The 19,100-nt window shown below is 39.0% G+C and overlaps 4 protein-coding genes and 1 long non-coding RNA gene across 17 annotated transcripts in view; 3 read left to right on the top strand and 2 right to left on the bottom strand.

Moving 5' to 3' along the window:
* Positions 1-312: 312 nt before the first annotated feature.
* On the bottom strand, positions 313-2,705 carry LOC107270241 (selenoprotein M). Of its 2 annotated transcripts, XM_015745087.2 has the most exons (4): positions 2,567-2,705; positions 2,355-2,483; positions 2,193-2,263; positions 313-1,941 (listed from the first exon to the last, which is right to left on the bottom strand). In XM_015745087.2, the coding sequence occupies exons 2-4, from the start codon at positions 2,451-2,453 to the stop codon at positions 1,764-1,766; spliced, it is 348 nt and encodes a 115-aa protein (XP_015600573.1). In that variant the 5' UTR covers positions 2,454-2,483; positions 2,567-2,705; the 3' UTR covers positions 313-1,763. The 2 variants fall into 2 exon arrangements, with proteins under 2 accessions (XP_015600573.1, XP_015600570.1); XM_015745084.1 differs by having other exon boundaries at positions 2,355-2,675.
* Positions 2,706-3,588: 883 nt separating this feature from the next.
* On the top strand, positions 3,589-6,728 carry LOC107269570 (pre-mRNA-processing factor 19). Its single transcript, XM_015743574.2, has 8 exons — positions 3,589-3,746; positions 3,945-4,094; positions 4,186-4,463; positions 4,531-4,725; positions 4,795-4,950; positions 5,039-5,269; positions 5,800-6,140; positions 6,487-6,728. Exons 1-8 carry the CDS (start codon positions 3,728-3,730, stop codon positions 6,629-6,631), a joined length of 1,515 nt encoding a protein of 504 aa, XP_015599060.1. The 5' UTR covers positions 3,589-3,727; the 3' UTR covers positions 6,632-6,728.
* Positions 6,729-6,796: 68 nt separating this feature from the next.
* On the top strand, positions 6,797-14,615 carry LOC107269991 (ubiquitin-protein ligase E3B). 6 transcript variants are annotated; one of them, XM_025087833.1, is made up of 17 exons: positions 6,797-6,921; positions 7,009-7,292; positions 8,245-8,394; positions 8,532-8,859; positions 8,949-9,137; positions 9,205-9,396; positions 9,475-9,664; positions 9,742-9,981; positions 10,048-10,219; positions 10,283-10,401; positions 10,546-10,670; positions 10,750-10,952; positions 11,032-11,332; positions 11,399-11,791; positions 11,871-12,035; positions 12,113-12,224; positions 12,346-12,526. In XM_025087833.1, exons 2-17 carry the CDS (start codon positions 7,132-7,134, stop codon positions 12,357-12,359), a joined length of 3,054 nt encoding a protein of 1,017 aa, XP_024943601.1. In that variant the 5' UTR covers positions 6,797-6,921; positions 7,009-7,131; the 3' UTR covers positions 12,360-12,526. The 6 variants fall into 6 exon arrangements, with proteins under 6 accessions (XP_024943601.1, XP_015600022.1, XP_015600013.1 ...); XM_015744536.2 differs by having other exon boundaries at positions 6,798-6,921; positions 10,555-10,670; positions 12,308-14,615; XM_015744527.2 differs by having other exon boundaries at positions 6,798-6,921; positions 12,308-14,615.
* On the bottom strand, positions 14,103-14,787 carry LOC107270010. Its single transcript, XR_003060539.1, has 3 exons — positions 14,648-14,787; positions 14,320-14,539; positions 14,103-14,242 (listed from the first exon to the last, which is right to left on the bottom strand). It is a non-coding gene; the product is annotated as an uncharacterized LOC107270010 (long non-coding RNA).
* Positions 14,755-19,100, top strand: part of LOC107270001 (serine/threonine-protein kinase NLK) — a 69,841-nt gene continuing 65,495 nt past the window's right edge. For 4 of the 7 annotated variants that reach the window (XR_001538203.2, XR_003060538.1, XR_003060537.1 and 1 more), the window contains exon 1: positions 15,424-17,337. Coding sequence is in view for 4 of the 7 variants with exons in the window: in XM_025087868.1 (XP_024943636.1) it covers positions 17,069-17,337 (269 nt within the window). In the remaining 3 variants the exon portion in view is untranslated. Of the gene's footprint in view, positions 14,861-15,423; positions 17,338-19,100 lie in introns of those variants that run through there. The other 3 variants (XM_025087875.1, XM_015744577.2, XM_015744569.2) reach the window with 3 other exon arrangements.

Here is a 19,100-nt window from a genome sequence, read left to right as displayed (position 1 = left end):
TGGTTTGACTCACAATGACGCCTTCTGACGAATTTGTCTGAGATTAGTGCAAAACGCTTTTTGCAAAAATCTAGTTTTTCGTGTAAAAATTACTCCATGTACCTCTACATAAGTTTTCCAGAATGAAATCAGGCTTGTAACAGAATCATTCTGCGAAATTGTTTTGAAACTAATAGAAAATGCTTCCGCGGGCAAAACTATTACTACTGACGTCATTATTTTCTGCATGGGTAATATAAAAAAAACAATTGTCACCATTTATATGGGATCTACTTACACTATGAGTCATAAATTCTGACAAATCTCAATAGGTAAGGTAAGATTAGATTGTTTATTAACGGACAGTACATAAGGCCAGCAAGTTTCGCAAGAGACATACAAAACATGCTAATTCGTTCGACATATGTTAATTATTACATTCAATATGATTGGACATGTCTCAAAAATCATTGTATACAAAGATCGATAGAAGTACAGTAGTCGCTATTCTATTTCCACATATGTATATTGAATAACTTTTAACAATCTTAATCGTAGAATCGTCATTGTGACGACAACGAGAACTCTTCTTCTCTTTAATTTATCCCTCCAGGTGTCTATATAATTCACCCGTTTCCTTATTGTGCTGGTATGTGATTTGAGTAGTTTATTCCAATAGAAATTTTGGGAGAGAAAGAGACAGGGCGGAAATATCGTTGTGCAGAGGCACATCGAACAAGCACGGGGCTACCCTATTGAATAATAGTCATGATAAAGTTAACAATTTGAAACAAAATATATATACGAGGTAAATAATAGTAATACAGTGGTAGCAGCAATAGAAAGAATAATATAAAATCGCTCCAAAACAAGACTGAGAAAAAGGAACATTGTGCATATGAATAAGCAATGTGATTCTTTTTCAAAGTCAAATTATTTCTGCCATTTCGGATTAGCTGTTTAGAATTGCAAGTAAAACCTTATTGAAATCTGTAGTTATACATTGAACTGTTATTGTTTAAGGCAGCCCAAGCATGCCACAATGGATGATTCTTTCACATTGCGGTTCTAGCAGTTGTATCACAGATTGCAGCTCCAAAGGGGTGAGTATTCACTCACCTCAACTACGTATTAATAGGTCAACAAAAAAACAGCGATTTGTGCGTTGAAGGGCCCCTACGTTATTTGCTATGTGCAGACTCGTGTGTACATTTAAGCCACCATTTCGATTTCTTTCTCTTCATTATTATCCCCTTTATTTATTTCTAGAATTGTGTGCAAGTGTTATGCATTTTGTCTTGGACTGTTGTCTAGTAGAGAATCTGTATTGTAAGATTATTCTGTTTGTTCAAATATAAGTAATGATTAAGAAATTGAGTATAAGGTAATATATACTTAACACACAGAGAATATTGTACTAAGTACAGTTTTAAATAACATAAAGGACATGATTTTTGTCGATCTGCATATACAAGCTTAAGTTCAGTACATATAGTATGAATACAAATTTGACCATAGACAAATTAAATTGTTATCCTGGGAGGGTATATTAATTTGAGAATTTGTGCAAATTTAAAAAATAACAGTGTTATATGCTTCGATGTCATATTATAAGTACGTTGGTACTGAATCAGTCAGAGAACAGACTTTTAGTCCTGTGATAACAAATTGGATGTTTATAGAGTTTTATAAATCATGTAAAGTATTTACAGATCCTAAATTTACAGATCCAGTATTTATACATCCCAAATATGAATTATTTATGTACTGATTGAATGCATTATCTATATTTCATCCTTGATAGTTTTAGAGGATTTTGTAAAGCCCTTGGAGCTGAGAAGTTCATTGCACTCCTCACGATTCAATTGTGATAGCTGTAGCCTTTCCACTTCTTCCTCATTTTCATTTAGAAGTATAAGTTCTGGAATTGCTCCAGGTATAGGCTTGAATTCTATATTTTCACTGTACCACATATTAAGGACATATTTGTTACAAACACTATTTTTTTAAACATGATATTAATTCCACTTGTGTTACATAAAGAAAATAGAAAAGTATATCGTTTTCAAATAAAAACACATACAAGTTATAAATATTCTGCTATACTTTCCGAAAATTGTATAAGCGTTAAAAAAATTAATTATTTTCCGCGTACATATAAAAAGGTATTTTAAAACATTATTTTTAGTACAAATAAGTACACAAAAGGATACTACAGAGGCAGATCCTCGAAGACAAATTTTTTGACTTCAGGAAGCCGATTTAAGCTGCAACCTCTACAACTCTGGAAGGATAGATTGATAAATGCAGTAGACAAAACTTCAATTACCAATATTACAAATAGATATTTAAAATAATAGGAGAATATTGCTTACTTCGACTCTTGCAAATGCATATTTGCTGCTTTCTGTATTTCCCAAAGAAATTGCAGCGAAAAGGACGAGCGCGAAAACTACAATATTGGAAGGTGCCATATTTACCTTTTTACTAGCGGAAGTCACCACCTACCATAAGCAAAAATCCTACTTATTTGAACAAGTGTATAATTTTTGACGTACATCTAAGAATTTGTTAGTCAGCCACGTACACATTTGAATAGAATTATTTGTTGACCTTTGTTAATAAGAATCAGCTCTTAACTTCAACCTAACAATAAAAATATCCCAGTATTTCAGTCAAATGCAGTACTTTAATCACGTATGTATGTATGTACTCTCCGCTTGCTCCAACTCGCCGAGTCCTGCGCGACGAATTTGCGCGCATACATTTTTGGGCAACGTCCACTACTTCTAAATATACGTGGTCAGAATTTCCAATCTCTAAGTGTTAATATTTTACTTTATTCATTTCATTCATTATTTTAATGTTCCAAACACCTATTTTATTAATATTTCAATTTTAACGTACTTATTTTCGATAATCTACAATTTCAATTCAATTTTTATCTACTTCATATATTCTGCGAGATTTTGATTTAACTTCAATTTTATATTTTGAATAAATTTTGAAAGTAAATCAAGATCCAATAATATTTAGTAAAAATTGAGGTGCTACGCGGGTATCAAGTTGGCATTTTCTTAAAAATGTCTTAAAAATATTTCAACAATAGGCTTTTTCAATAGTTCTTGAGAAGTTCTATAGTTCGCGGTCTCGTTCTAAGGGTTGCTTTAGGAACCAGCGGTGAGTAGCGGAAAATCTCTGCCCTCCAAGCTATACGTTCGTATTCACGTTTAGCTCGGCTATGACGGGATATACATTAAAGACGGAGGCAATGATCACAAAATCCTACTCCTGGAATCGCCGCTACGCTTTAGCGCTATGTTTTTGGTATCGCCTAAAACCATAGCGTTGTGCATCTCCCTAATCATCTCTGCGCCGACGCACTATTCGATTAGGCTGCGTTCCCATGTTAGCACGCGAGACGCCCGTCGTTCCATACAAATAATTTAAGAATCTAGATTTCTCATTCGTTTGTTCCATTGAGAATTCGGTAATCCGATAATCAGCTATTATTGAGCTTACGATTTAAATTATTTGTTGCATTTACAAAGAACTTGTGAATACAGCTTTACAACTCAGCGTCATGTATGGCGCTGCCACGTGCGTACCGGTGTGAACTAAAACGTCACGTCAAGCTGATGCGCCTTTTTCTATCCTGCAGTCGGCACCCTAGTCGAGCGTGGTTGAGCGCTATTTCACGTTATTTGCTGATGTACGTTGGGTTTAGTGCTTGCGGTATACCGTGAAAATGGCTCTTTCTTGTGCAAGTAAGATTTAATTATGTATAAAAGTAATTATTATTAATATTGAAGAAATGATGGTAGAAAGATTGTCGCAGTAGTTTTTCGAAGTATATGTGTACTATTGAAATATAGAAAAAATTGAAATATAGTTATGCCGGTTTAGTATGAATGTTTGCACGCGTTCTAACCGTCATTAAAACAAACTAAATGAATTTATTCCAGTTTCTAACGAGGTTCCGGAGCATCCAGTAATTTCGCCTGTGTCTGGATCGATATTCGAAAGGCGCCTCATCGAGAAATTCTTAACGGAAAATGGAGTGGATCCTATTAATGGAAAGGAGCTCACTGTGGAACAGCTTATCGATGTCAAAAGTATGTATTGGAGTTTAAATTAAATATGTTGAATATTCTATGTCAACTTTATCTGTATTATTGATTAAATATTATTGTATCTGTGGTTTAGCTACTCCGATAGTGAAGCCAAAACCACCAAGTGCAACATCAATTCCTGCTATATTAAAAATTTTACAAGATGAATGGGATGCCGTTATGTTACATTCATTCACACAGAGGCAACAACTGCAAACAGCACGACAAGAATTATCGCATGCTCTGTATCAACATGATGCCGCATGCCGTGTAATAGCTAGATTGACGAAAGAAGTCACTGCTGCCAGAGAAGCTTTAGCTACTCTTAAACCACAAGCTGGAATTACCCAACCAACAACCATTCCTCAACCTGTAAGCATATTAAATAATGGCATGTCACATAATGAAGAACGAGATCATTAAACATTACATCTTCTAGGCAGTGGCAATGGAAGCTGGTGGTGCAGCTGCACAGCCTACAGAACAGGCTGGTATTACTGATGATGTAATCAAAAAATTGCAAGAAAGGGCCACAGTTCTTACTCAAGAAAGAAAACGACGTGGACGCTCAGTCCCAGAGGATTTAATGGCACCAGACAATATCCGAGCTTTCCAAACATTATCTTCACATCCTGTAAGATTTATTGGTCATCTAGAAATTCATTCGCTCCGCATTGATCACAACTAATGTATTTTTCTTTAGGGTCTTCACTCTGCTAGTGTACCTGGTATCCTGGCACTAGACATACATGGATCTGATACCAGTAAGATTTTGACTGGAGGCGCTGATAAGAATGCTACAGTTTTTAATAAGGATACGGAACAGGTAGTAGCCATACTCAAGGGTCATACAAAGAAGGTAGATATTTCTTATTCACATGTTCTATATATCTGTGAGTATTTTATATTGTCTATATCTTCGATATATATGACATTCTTTCGATCAGGTCACACGAGTCATTTATCATCCTGATGAAGATCTTGTAATGACAGCATCGCCAGATACAACTATACGAGTATGGAATGTGGGTACAAGCCAAACAACACTTTTATTACGTGCTCATGATGCTCCAGTAACTGGATTATCACTTCATCCAACTGGTGATTATCTATTAAGCTCATCACTAGATCAACACTGGGCCTTTTCTGATATTCGAACTGGAAGATTATTGACAAAGGTGATACTTCTTTGACAAAAAAATATACAGGGTGTCCCAAAATGACCTGTCCAACGGGGTATGGCGGTGTTCGGGAGGCACCACTGATCACGAAAATGACCTTTCTTTTGTCCAGAAGTTCATAATTTTAAATGGGAGCAGGTCAAACTTGACCAATCAGAGCGAGGCGTCAAGAGGAACGTAGGAACCTACGAACTCTGAATTTTCTTCCTTCGCTTTTGTTTCTCAGTAGCTTGTTTCTTGTTTCCCTCGGCTGACGTCGTCTTGCCCGAAGCCATCGAGAAACAAAAGTGAGGGAACAAAACTCAGAGTTCGCAGGTGCCTACGTTTCTCTTGACGTCTTCCTCTGATTGGTCAACTTTGACCTGCTCCCATTTAAAAACTATGACCTTCCGGACAAAAGGAAGATCATTTTCGTGATCAGCGGTGCCTCCCGAACACCACCATACCCCGTTGGTCAGGTAATTTTGGGACACCCTGTATAAGCTTTGTGTGTTATATACTGATTTTTTGGTCTTATTTCTGTGTAGGTTGCTGGACAAGGAGCTCAACCATTGACTACAGCTCAGTTCCACCCTGACGGTTTAATTTTCGGCACTGGAACAGCTGATTCACAAGTGAAAATTTGGGATTTGAAAGAACAATCGAACGTGGCAAACTTCCCTGGACACTCAGGTCCTATTACAGCTATCAGTTTCTCCGAAAATGGTTACTATTTAGCCACCGCTGCTGAGGATTCATGCGTAAAGCTTTGGGATTTGCGTAAACTGAAGAACTTCAAGACCCTACAACTGGATGAGTCCTATGAAGTCAAGGATATTTGCTTCGATCAGAGTGGAACATATCTAGCAGTGGCTGGCTCTGACGTCAGGTGAGCTATTTAGAACGATATCAGTAACATTGTCGTATGTTGTCTACCTCAAATTTCGTGATTTTTCGCGTACCTCTATTAAATTAGGCGTCTCCAAAGGCCAATCAGCCTTAAACTTAATTTACTATTTTTTGCTAGTTTTGTGCTTGCAATTCTAGACTTAAAAATTGAATCTTGTTTAACAAAGCATGTGTTAGTCTAAATACAGGCCATTTCTGTTATACGAAAAATGGTAAACCTCATTATCGAGATAAACCGTTCACGACACATTGACACAATATCTTTGATTTTACCTGTTATTTATAAACAGAAACTATACAATGTATATATTTCTTTATCCTTGTAGGGTATATCTTTGTAAGCAATGGCAGGAGCTCAAGGTTCTAAATGATCATACTGCAACAGCAACTGGCGTTCGCTTTGGGAAGCATGCTCAGTATATTGCTTCGACAAGTATGGATAGAACACTGAAGCTATACGGTCTCCCATGAAGTGGTAGAATAATTAATATACTGTAATGAAATTATGTTGAGTGATTTGAACATAAGCTGTAAGATTAGTCAATAATAAATATTTTGTACAACATAAGTAAACTTTTTCCACTTCCTTCACTGAACATCCCCCTAAACTAAAAATTAAAAGTGGCGGCGCCACTTGTCACAAGATTCCCGACCTAGCTTAACATTCTTTGTCCCGGATAGCGAGGTGCTCCAATCGAATTAACAAGAATGGCTGCCAGAGTTGGCTGTCAGAGCGAGAAGTCCGCGGGTTTTATTTGACAGTAAGCATCTCATGCCGAATGGCAGTGACTGTGTTATAGATGCAGTGTTTGTTCTTGAATCGAGTCAATGATTGTATAAATTATTAGGATGATTCTGTGACTGGAAAAGGCATCGTCGGAGTACCTGGAACCTGACACTGATGACCAGCTGACAATGTTTTGTAATTAGCGTACTCTGATATTTAGTTGGGACTTCACGTCAAAACAAGAATGTTTCGGACTGAGGAGTCCTCAAAAGGTAGTTTCCTTCAGCAAACGAAGGCCGCGAGAGAGGAAAGAGCAAATGAGAAACGCAAGGAAGCTGCAGCCACTTGTATTCAAGCTGCTGTTAGAGGATGGCTAACAAGAATCAAGATCCCCACTAAGATTCTGTGAGTCTTTGGTCACCACTCTATATATTTTTCTATACTTTTTCAGATTAAACATCTTGTCTATTACATATTCAATTTCCTGCATTTTCAAAGTACAGATTATCAAAAAGAATAATCTCTTTGTTTCTTGATTAACATTTAATGCCAAATTTGTTTATGTACAGGAGCTGTCTGCTAATAGTAAAATCTGTTTTTTACAAGTGTATATTAAATTTCTGATGTATCATGCTCATTCTATTTACCCATTGTTGTAATACTTCATGACTTTTTAAAATTGATCTATTATGAAAGAAGTTATAGCAGCACATATTAATATCCTAAAAGCTAGGCACTGATTAAATATATGTATAATTCATGTTCTATCTATGTAGTATATTATATAAAATTCAAGCGAAATGCCTAATTTCACTAATTAGGTTTAATTGTAGGGAGCACACTGCCATGTTATTCGAAGATGTATATAGTTTCAAGTAGATATATTTTTTTGTCATAAGCCATGACATTCATTTTTCTACAACATATTACATTAAATATAAAATGCTGTTGATAAGTATTAAATGCTGCATAATTTTTTCTTTCAATCTTAGTGCCAAAGCCCCATTTCATTTATGGAATGAAAAAAAAACAATATCAAGAGTATATCAATTGTCAATGTGCGCGGTAAATATTAATCAGTGCGATAAGATATTTTTAATTTACAATCCTTTCAGAGCTAATGCATATCTAATACCTATTGATTAACCATTAGCAATTTCCATTGCCCACACTATAGGTACATGCCAAGCACAGTGCATGTACTAAGTATACTATATGTACTATATTCAGTCTATTGTTTCCCACTGAATTATACATAAGGAAAAAGTAAACAAGATAACCTTGTGCGTGATAAACCAAAAAATAACTTTATGATTACGAGGGTCAACTGCTTAATGCGTATATTCTTACTTTTTAGGGAAGAATTCGATTCGACATTTTCCGACGAGACCAATAATGAAGAAACAACCAAATTGAAGTCTGCACTTCAGATCTACAAGACCACCTCCAGATTTTTAATCATTTATAAAAGAGATAGAGATCAGGCGCGTATTGAGAAATTATGCAGGTAATCAAGTGCATTTTGCGTACAATGGAAAATGAATATTGCCTGTCTAGACGCTCCATGAACAAGTCGCTTTATCGCATAATGATGTCATGAATTAAGCAATTTGCACCATGTGTATGTTATTCACGTTATTGCAGATATCTTGTGAAAAGTTTAAACTCGGAGTCGCCAACATATTCGTATGTAGGAGTAGCATTGAACAAAGATTATTCAATATCATGGATAGCACAGATGAAAATAGTTCTACATCATTGTCTCACTGGATTAGAAAATCTCAAGCCAGAAAGGCCATCGGATCACAAATCAGTTCTACTGAGACTACACACATTGGTCAGTTTTACCTCAGCTGGTACCTGGGCCATTCTCAGGGTGAAAGGGATGGAAAAACTTCGGCCTGGTATGAACCAACTATGTGCCAATATAATGGGACATCTAGTCAACAATGGGTTTTACGCAGTAATGAAGGTACATGATTTGATCCTAGTGCAATTTCTAATATCATTTGCCAATGAAAATATTGTTTATTGAAGATAAACCATTCTCTTCTGTTATAGGTTTTATTAGTGAAAGGACTTGGTAGAGCTGTAATAGCTTTAACACCGGTAGCACTATCAGCCGCAGTAACATTATCACTGAGACCACTGGTTTCATCACAAATGTCTGACAAACTGGTGTCTCTTTTTTTGATAAATATTTTCAGCGTACCTGCCCTTGTTCATCACTTGCACATTGTATCACCAGAGGTACTTCTAAGACTGAACCAATCGATATCTTAATAATTGTTGGTACTAGCATAGTTTTTTTTTACAGTGTATATCATCGTTTACCACGCACAGCCTTTATGCAAGGAGTCTGGAATTACTAAATTCTGAACAAAATTTGAGAATAGTTTTTAATGCGCTAGAAGGGAGCTATGCTCTTTGCTTATTGGCTAATCTCATTCAGTTAGCTAATATTGAGAAGGATGAAGTCTTACGAGATCTTTACTTCCCTTCATTTACGGTAACGTTGTACAGCACTTAATACCTAAAAACTTGCTTTTGTGGCAAATATCCATTATAATCATATTCTTGTGTATAGTTCGTCGTTACAAGAATGCTAGAAGCCTGCCAGCAATACGTGGTCGCTAAGAAAAGTAATTTAACCCATTGGCATCCAGTTCTTGGCTGTTTGGCACAAACTGTCGATACGAACCTCCAGGAAGCCATCCCATTCGTGATGTCGCAGCTTGCCTGTCTCTGGACGGGAAAGATCGTTTCCCAGTTAATTGGTTAGTTTATGGACCTGGATGCAACCATAGTATCCTACATTGATTAGATATTATAATTTAGTATTCCATTGAATTAGGTCAACCGTTGAGAGAACTAGTGGAGAAGGAAACGCCGCAACAACCTGAACAGCAGAGCACTTCTGTTGGAGCTAATATATTCAGACGCGCATTTTTAGAAGCTCGCACAAATAGAAATAATAGCAACAAAAATTATCGCAAACTAGGAAGTCCCGAGACTACTAGGATTGCAATGATATGTTCACTTTATCAGACCGCCCTGCACACCCTAACTCAAATGAAGTTAGATATACTGACTGGTAAATTATATCGTATAATATGAAAATTATTAATAATAAAGATAACTAATTGAATGTATTTAATAGGTTTGTGCTATCAAGAAAAAATATTGTATCACATGTGGCTATTTCTATGCACCTTGGGTCCACATTGCGGCTTAAAAGCATTTCTGGATCATCTGGCAGCAAATACTAAGTGTACAGCGCCAGAGTTTCAGATGTTGATACTTTTCTGTGACTGCATGACGCACTATGTTACGTAAGCATACATTAAAATAGTCTTTAGGTGTCCGAAAAATGTGGTAAATATTGTCACTTTCAGTATTTTGGATGATATCGAGATGTACGAGCAACAAGATCCCTTCAAGCTAACTGACTTCATCACGATGTCTTATTTTTTAAATCAATTTCTGTATAAAGCTGTTCTAAACAATTTATTTGGTGAGTGCATACAATTCATATGATAACAGACCAGCCAAAAATTCACTATTGACATTCCTCTTCCCTTCTATAAAAACTTTCCCTAAGTTTCCATTTTGATTCTTCGCAAGACCCTGGACATCTAGTTACGTACTGAAGTTTTAGATGTTACAGACGTCAAAACTATATCGAGCAATCCTCTTTTCACGTCGCTTCATACGCTCCTCATGGCTATTTATCGTCGTGACTGTAGACGAACTTTCTGTCCGGATGGTCACTGGTTGGCTAAGTTAAGTATTTGATACTTGTACGGGTACAGAATATAGCATGGTCTGTATCTTGATGGAATTGTTTCTTATATTTAAACAGGAGGTGCGCGTTTCCGGTTTTCTAACTGACCTTGAAAAAGGAAGACGAGGTGCTGCTCTGCTCCTTTCAATAATGCCCCACGTGATTCCTCATTCAGAACGAGTTGTCTTATTCAGAAAACATGTAGCTGATGAGAAGGCAGTGATGGGTCTTACTGAAAGTGCCTGTAACAGTCCACCATCGACCCTTATCACAATTCATAGGTAAACATTCGATTCCTTTTTATTAATTTAATATACATTAACTCTGAATGAAAAAAGAAAATAAAAAATGTTACTGTAGGTCAAGAATCGTGGAGGATGGATATCGACAACTGGCAATGCTACCGTCGCAAGCTTTGAAAGGAGTAATAAGAGTTAGATTCGTAAACGAGCAAGGCTTGGACGAAGCGGGTATCGACCAGGATGGCGTTTTCAAGGAGTTTCTTGAGGAAACAATTAAGAGGGTCTTTGATCCGTCCTTGAATCTATTCAAAGCTACCAGTGAGAATAGACTCTATCCCTCACCAACATCATCCATGCAAGATAATCATCTACAGCTCTTTGAATTTGTGGGTCGCATGCTGGGCAAAGCGGTATACGAAGTAAGTATAATATAAAGAAAATGTCTATCAAAGTCTACCAAATTCATCCCAATTTTACATTTTTAGGGAATAGTCGTGGATGTACCCTTCGCTTCGTTCTTCGTATCTCAATTTTCCGGACGAGCAGGTGGTGCAAACTATAGCTGGTTGGATGAACTCGCATCCCTGGACAGAGATTTGTACCGCAGTCTGACTCTTGTAAAACATTTTAAAGGGGACGTAAGACAGTTGGAATTGACATTCTCATTAGATGATGATGTTCTTGGAAAGTTGGTCACTCATGAACTCATCCTTGGTGGAAGAGTGATACCAGTTACTAATCAGACTAAAATAAATTATATTCATCTCATGGCACACTTTAGAATGCACATGCAGATCAAGGATCAAACAGCGGCTTTCATTAAAGGCTTCAGGTCTATTATAAATCCGGATTGGCTGTCGTTGTTCTCTACACCTGAGGTAAGAAGCATATAGAAACCTACTTGAATAGCATAATTAGAATTTAATAAGAAACTTCTAATTGAATTAAATAATATAGTTGCAGAGACTCATTTCCGGCGATAATGTTCCTCTGGATTTGAAAGATCTCAGAAGACACACGCAATACTACGGTGGCTTTCACGATAGCCATCGCGTAGTCTGCTGGCTCTGGGACATATTAGAGAAAGATTTCACTGAGGACGAGCGAGGTTTATTTCTTAAGGTAGACAGTCTTTATTACCTTATTTTGTTCCTCATTGAAATTCTGGCTATTTTTTTTATCCGTTCAAATTTATTCAGTTCGTTACGAGTTGCTCGAAATCACCTTTGTTGGGATTCGCGCACCTGGAGCCACCATTTTCGATCAGATGCGTAGAGGTCGGCGACGACGAAGACACGGGCGATACAATTGGTAAAAATATAAATAAATATCGATTCCATTAATCTGGATAGTCTTTTTATAACTTTCATACTCAAAATTCGTTTCACTAACAGGCAGTGTAATCAGAGGTTTTTTCACAATTCGAAAAAAGGATCCCCAGAATAGATTACCAACGTCATCGACTTGCTTCAATCTACTGAAGCTACCGAATTACCAGAAGAAGAGTACGCTACGCGAGAAGTTACGTTACGCAGTTACAAGCAATACTGGCTTTGAGCTCTCCTAATTAATTTCCACAATTGATATGGCACAAGTACGAGCAGGAGCGATTGATCAGGCCAACTGCAATTATCGTGTATGCTACTCTTGGATAGTTTCTATAAATACTCTAGGATGTATAACAAGGTACTTGTTATGATTCCTAGTGTCAGTGAGAGTGCAAAATGTTTCGGGAAGTGTACACTAATTAACTAACTCCTAGAAACAACACTTTGATATGTTTTCATGGAATAATTCGACAGTAAGAATCCCACCGTGACTAGTGCGTATTACTTGGAATACTTTAGCAACAGTGGTAAACGATTAATACTACTGTAATTAGTCGATCTAATCGATCCTCATCGATTTTTATTATTGCGAATCGAGAGGATATTTCTATCAAAGTTAATTAATACTTCTTCAATCTTCCTAACTGCCTGAATCTATTCATCAATTTGAAAAATTTCTATCACTCAGCTTACGACGGATCCGTTTCTCGTGCTGTGGATTCGAACGTGTGATTTCGAGCTTAATTAAAGAACAAGAAAAAAAAATGGAATTATCGTACGCTTGTTACATATAAGACACGTAGATTAATTATAAATAAGCGACCAGTGTAAAAAAAACCCTAATATACTTATTAAATCAAAAAACCGTAAGTAGCATCGTTTGAAACTGAAATTTAAAAAATTGTTTAAACAATCATTTTAAACAAGGGTAACGCAGTACGCACCGATTACAGTGAATCAAATTGCCTATATTTTTTAAGCATTGTGAATTCAACCGACCAGCAAAAGATTCCTGAATGAATCAATAATAATATATGTGAAACACGTGCGTTACTCGTTAGTACTCGCGTGTCTGACGTTAAAATGTAGTTGAACGCAAACGATGTTACGGATAAAAGTTGGCACTTTATTTTCTGCTACAGTATGATGGTACCCGTCACGTTATAATGCCGTGCGAGAAAAATCGGTCAGACCAAAGATATGAGGCTGCACCTAGGATATCGTGCGTGGACAAGGAGAAAGCAGCTGAAAGAGAAAAAAAGAGAGCTAATAATTAATCGATGAAGTAACTCGTAGAAAATAAAGAAGTTACTCTTAATATTTTCCTACCGACAAACGTCCGGCATTTCAGGCTCGTGCGAATGTTTGCTTCGAAGAGACACGCTTTTCTCGTGTCGCGTTTTACACATAAGTATATACCTATGGCACACGTAAGAAATGTACTGTTATGTAAAAATAATACAATCGCGTCGAAACAATGCATGTAAAAAAAAAAAGAAGCTGGCTGAGCGACAATTGCGGGAGATAATTAAGTAGCCGATTAAAACCATGTTTAGCAGATCGATTATTGTTTCGATATTTGTTTTCTATTCATTACCACTTACAATTTTTTAACGTTAAGTAAACGTGCTTATAAGCGAATGAGAAACTCGATATGATACGACTATCAAACCCTTCCAGAATCTTTCGACTAACGATGAGGGAAGTTAATTTATTAAGGAGTGAAAAAAAGGAAATGTCATTCTCGAAGCTCAAGCATGCTAATTAATGTATACTTCCCTCTTCTTCTTCCATGCTTGAGAATATTACGTTTCACTCGTTTGCTCATTTTCTCTCTCGTCTTTTTTCTCACGTCAATCCTATACGTAACACAGCTTTTTGGTCGTTATCTGATAAAACGTCGAGTATTACTATAGATAGTCCCATGTCTGACGTCACAAACAGCCTTCTGTGAGATCATTATTCAAGGGTTGCTCGAGCTTCTTTAACCACCATCGTGCGCTGCTTTAAACAATCTATCATATAAAAGCTTGAAGTAATTCAACAATAGAAATTTTGTACAAAAATTATGCCTATACCTATATCCTTTGTTTTCATTGCAGCTTTTCTCCTTGTATTACCTTTTGTCGTTGCATTGCGGTTAACAGTCTTCCCGCAATTGGCACGTATTTTGTATATACATATTTATACATTACACATAAAGGGAAAACAAACATACGCGGACCATCACGCTTTGTAAATTGCTCGCTTGTAATGAATTGTACCAGTGTTTTATAACTGTGTGTATATTGTTGAATACTGTGAACGAGGAGACAATTAATTAAATACGTTTAATTAAAAGGGATTAATAATAATCATGTAAATATTAAATACAGCCAGATCACATATTTATGCGCCTCTATTTACCCCCGACGTTATTTGCGCAACTGACCGCACTCCGTGCGTCGTGGCAATGACGGCAATGTATTCCCAGCTCAAGCGTTGAATCATTGAACTTTCATCTCCCTGTGAGTGTTCAAGTATTTGCGTCGTGCAATATAATAAATCTTTCACATTCTGCACAAAGGATACAGCGCAATAAGACGAAGAAACGTCAAGTACGAGAAACTACAGCAGGGCGTATGTATTATATCGAATGATGTCCTAGGTCTGTGAAATGAAAATAAGTAGCGTCAAGGAAAGTTGGTTAGTGTACGACAACCTCGGTACCGTTTCGAGGACAATGGACGGATCAGTTAATGGTCTCTGGATGTAAATTTATGCGGGTTATTTTCTACAGACAAAATATCACACTTCATTGTATGTTAGATACCCTTTTGTGAACAGTCGAATCGAGTACTTTGACCATGATAAAAATAAGTGGCGGTTTCCTTTGTTTGAACTACTGAGTCCGTTGGGCGATGATTCTTCAAAGGAAATGTCAAAATGGCCGTGCTTGGTAGATTTCACATTTTCAGGCGGGTTGCGAAGAGAAAAGGTTTGAGAAGGACTGTAAGGCATATTGAGGTAATAAAGCAGACATAGAGGCATCCACGCAGTGTATTCGTATCCAAAATGCGGCACATCGATTCGCCCGTGACGGCAGTCAAAGGGAGCGCGCTGCGCGTCGTTCTAATGCGCATTGGTTATTGGCGCAGGTCACGTGACTCGCCTTTGTGCAGCTGGCGCTGCCCGCGGTGCACTATTCAGGCAGTGGCCAGCAAGCCTTGGCTGCGTTACGACGTGCATCTCGTCCGTGAGCATCTCCACCCGCGTTACGCGAGACGAGCCTGACTTGCATTCGTGGCGGTTGGCTCTGGCCCCCGTAGAGACACAAAAAGCCCTGCCCTAAGGCCTCCGTAAGCGCTCTCACAATTCTTTTTCTTCGTTTTTGTCCCGTTAATTTGTGTTCGCGAGAACGCGCGCGTGTCGTGTCCCGTTCCTTACTAAGAGGACAGAGAACGTAGTGCTGGTTGAGGGAGGATATCGCGCGAGCTCAGCTGAGGGAGAGTGCATAGTGTGTGTGGTGCGTGCGTCAAACATAACCTAGACGAGGATCGGAAGGCGTCCTCCTCTCATTGGTAAATAAAGTGCTAATACGTGGGGATAACAGTGACTAGAAATTTGCCGAGAGCTTAGAGTACTCTCTGGTGGTAATATATAGTGTCGGTTGTGTATTGTGTCGCTTTATATATATTGCAAATGGGTCGAAGGTCTATCTGTGCTAGAAGCGGTTAGCCAAACGAGTGTGTATGTACAGCCTTATCCCTCACGACGCGCTACCAACTACTAATCCTACTCTTCCCTCTTTTCCTCACTACCATTTCCTCCTTCACGCTCTATCTCCATCGTTCTTTTCGCACGCTGTCATTCTCTCAGGCTGGCAACTTCCTTTTTTCTATCGTGAGCAAGTTCCTTGGCCAGAACCTCGAAGGTACGCGGCATTCTTGTCAGTGGCTCAAAAGCTCTCTACGTTTATGCGAAAGAAGTCTTGATAAGAAAATGTGATAACATTGGCTATATCACGGATTCGTACTAAACAATAATAAAGTCATCCTCGCTAAAATCGGATATTCTTCCTTTCCCAGGTTCAACGAATATTCTTCGCATCCCTTTGTGCACTGTGATTTAAATAAAAGAGCACAAGGTCGTTGATTGGCTGACTTGGAAAATAAGCAGACGTCATAACTCTTATCGTTAACGATAAGAAGAGGACCCTCAAGAAGAATAATAAGCCAGCGTCGTGATTTCTTAAGACCGTGGTCATAAACTACCCCGAGGACACCATCCCAAGAGGAATCCGAATGAGGTTATATCGAAATCCTGTCTAACCTATTCTCGCTGGATTCGTCTTTTCCTGATCCGCCCGTGGCTGTACTCACTGGTCACTTGTCTGAAGGTAAACAAAGGCGCGAACTACTCGTGAAAAGTAAAAGGATTAGCTGGAAGAGGGTAGTGAAAATACCTAGGGGATAGTCAAAGACACGTATAAAGGATTCAGGTATATTAAGAATTCCTGATTACCGTACGAAAAGTGAATCGACAAAGTTAAACCAGTGCAATAATCGTGAGAAAGTAAAGGAAGTGGCATTTGAGCCTCTAACGTTTTGAGTGTTTAAAGAGAAATTCGAGTGCGGGTGGTGAAGTTCCAAGAGGTTTCACTGAATGTGAGGAACAGGAATATCTAAAGCTGAAACCAAAGCCAGGAGAGACAAACTGGGACGAGAAGAAAAGAAAAGCATTAAAGGACTAAGGATATAAAGCGGACTGGTGAAGAAGAAGGTGGGTGCCAGTAAAAGACGAGGAGGAAGAGGGTGGCCGAACGTAGGGATACCTAGGAAGGATTTGATGGCAGTAGTGGGGCCCAGCCGGCACTCCCGGGTGTCCATGAGCGTGTCTATGTCTTTAATGCAGGGGGCCGGGGCTGGGGCAACCGGCGGCGGGTCTACGGGGGCCCATCCGGGCCAGGCGGTCCTGGCAGCGGCTGCTGCAGCCGCGGCCCAGGCACCACCTACGTATTATCATCCTGCAGCCCCAGCACCACCACCCCCACCACCACCTCAGGATCCTGTGCAGCCTGACAGACCCATCGGTTATGGAGCCTTTGGCGTTGTTTGGTAAGTCCTCTTACGTCTAGTATTTTTTTTTTTTTAATATTCAGGGCTGACCTTTGCCCGGTACCCTTTACGGTCATTGGATTCAACTAGACCTGGAATCCTTTGTGTATTTTACCTACCGCACCATGTTAATTATAAGCTTACCTTCAAAATTACCTGGAGTGCCAATAACGTTGGCCCTGTAAGACCCTGGGCTAGAGGTCTCTTTTCATGGGCCCGAAAAATCCCGTTAGTCCCAAAAATTAGTCCCAGAGAAACGGAATTTCTCTTCTTGGTACCGTGAAAAGGAATAAGGTGATTCGGCGCCCTTGAAAAAGCTATCCCTACGACACGATTAATGCTACAGGCTCATGGGGGTCCTTTGTAAGTTCGGACAGCCAGGATCCTGTGTCCTGACTGAATGTCTTCGATTTATCAATCAACGAATGAGTTTCGGGATATGAAAAAAAAGAAAAAAGAACCTGGACAAGAATGTCCCTTTACGGAACAGGATTTTCGTATATTGCATGTCGTCGGTTGGCCCAAATGAATTGTATATCTTCGTTTCCATACTTTCTTACTGTTTCAAGGAAAAAACGTTCATTTCCTACTTGGCGCCAAACCGTCCGGAAATTTCAGTACTGATACATACACTATATTAATGTTAAGGACGACCGTCTTATTACTCGTGTCTATTTTCGTAAATTGCTTCTGCCACAAGGATTCCTCGTCTAGGATTCCCGGATTCTTCGTCCTTTTACGCGGATATCGGATCTTACTCAGGACGTTGAAATAACTTCTTCAGCGACCGTCACATGAAATTGACGTTTCTAACTGAGAAAAGGTGTCCGACCTGTCATTCAGAATCGAAACGTTTTTCATCCCCTGTAAAAACATTTCTCGGCGAATAACAAATCTTCGAATTCTCAATATCGAACGATCAATCGACAATGAAATTTTCTAATGTAATTACCATTTCATTGAATCGTAAAATTTTCCATTTACCGAGCCAGCGATTTCGTACCTCGAGAAGGCCTAAATTTGAATTCCTCCTTTTCCCGCCACCGCGCCAAGAACAGTGACACCAAGCACGCCTACAGGAATCCTCTTCGTGACGTGCCAAAAAGCTGATTCCCCGGATATAGAGATAAAACGCAAATGCGACAGGCACGCGTGTCGCCTCGCGAAATAAAGAAGTCTGCGTCCCACGCGCGAGTTCAGTGCACCGCCATGTGTCCGTCTCCCCTGCTTTACATGCACGCCTATATATATACATCTGTTCTCTACCGCTCTTTCACATCCAATCCGAAGATTAATACGTCACGTCTACAACGTAAAGAGGGGGAACGTCACAGGGCGAGCCCTCTGGAGTATTCCGACGAAGGGACGAATCCTCGAGGATTTCCAACAATTCAAATCCTGCCGCACGAGGATGAGATCGGAGTGTAACTACCAAAGATGAAGACGATGGACCCACGCGAGATGCTGCGGATCGTTCTTGAAGATGAATTATAAATATTGACACTCTTTTAAACCCAATTATCGCCAGCACTCTCCGTACGCTTACTCGAGCGATACGCGACTAATTGCGCGCTCGTGAATACCTCGAGGGATCGGGTCGGACTGAAGAATTCTCTTTTGAAATTGCCAGAGTTTCTCTAGGCCGTTATACCCGCTGCCCCGAGAACCCGTTAAAGTGAAAATAGTCGAGGGAGCCTAGGATCGGCTCCCGGTGAGCCAGAGGTAGAAAATTCTCCCGCCGCTTGCGGGGAATGACGGTCGCC

Source organism: Cephus cinctus, unplaced genomic scaffold (genome assembly GCF_000341935.2).
Source record: "Cephus cinctus unplaced genomic scaffold, Ccin1 Ccin1_scaffold0076, whole genome shotgun sequence".
NCBI classification, from domain to species: domain Eukaryota; kingdom Metazoa; phylum Arthropoda; class Insecta; order Hymenoptera; family Cephidae; genus Cephus; species Cephus cinctus.
This window is presented reverse-complemented; position numbering and strand designations above follow the sequence as displayed.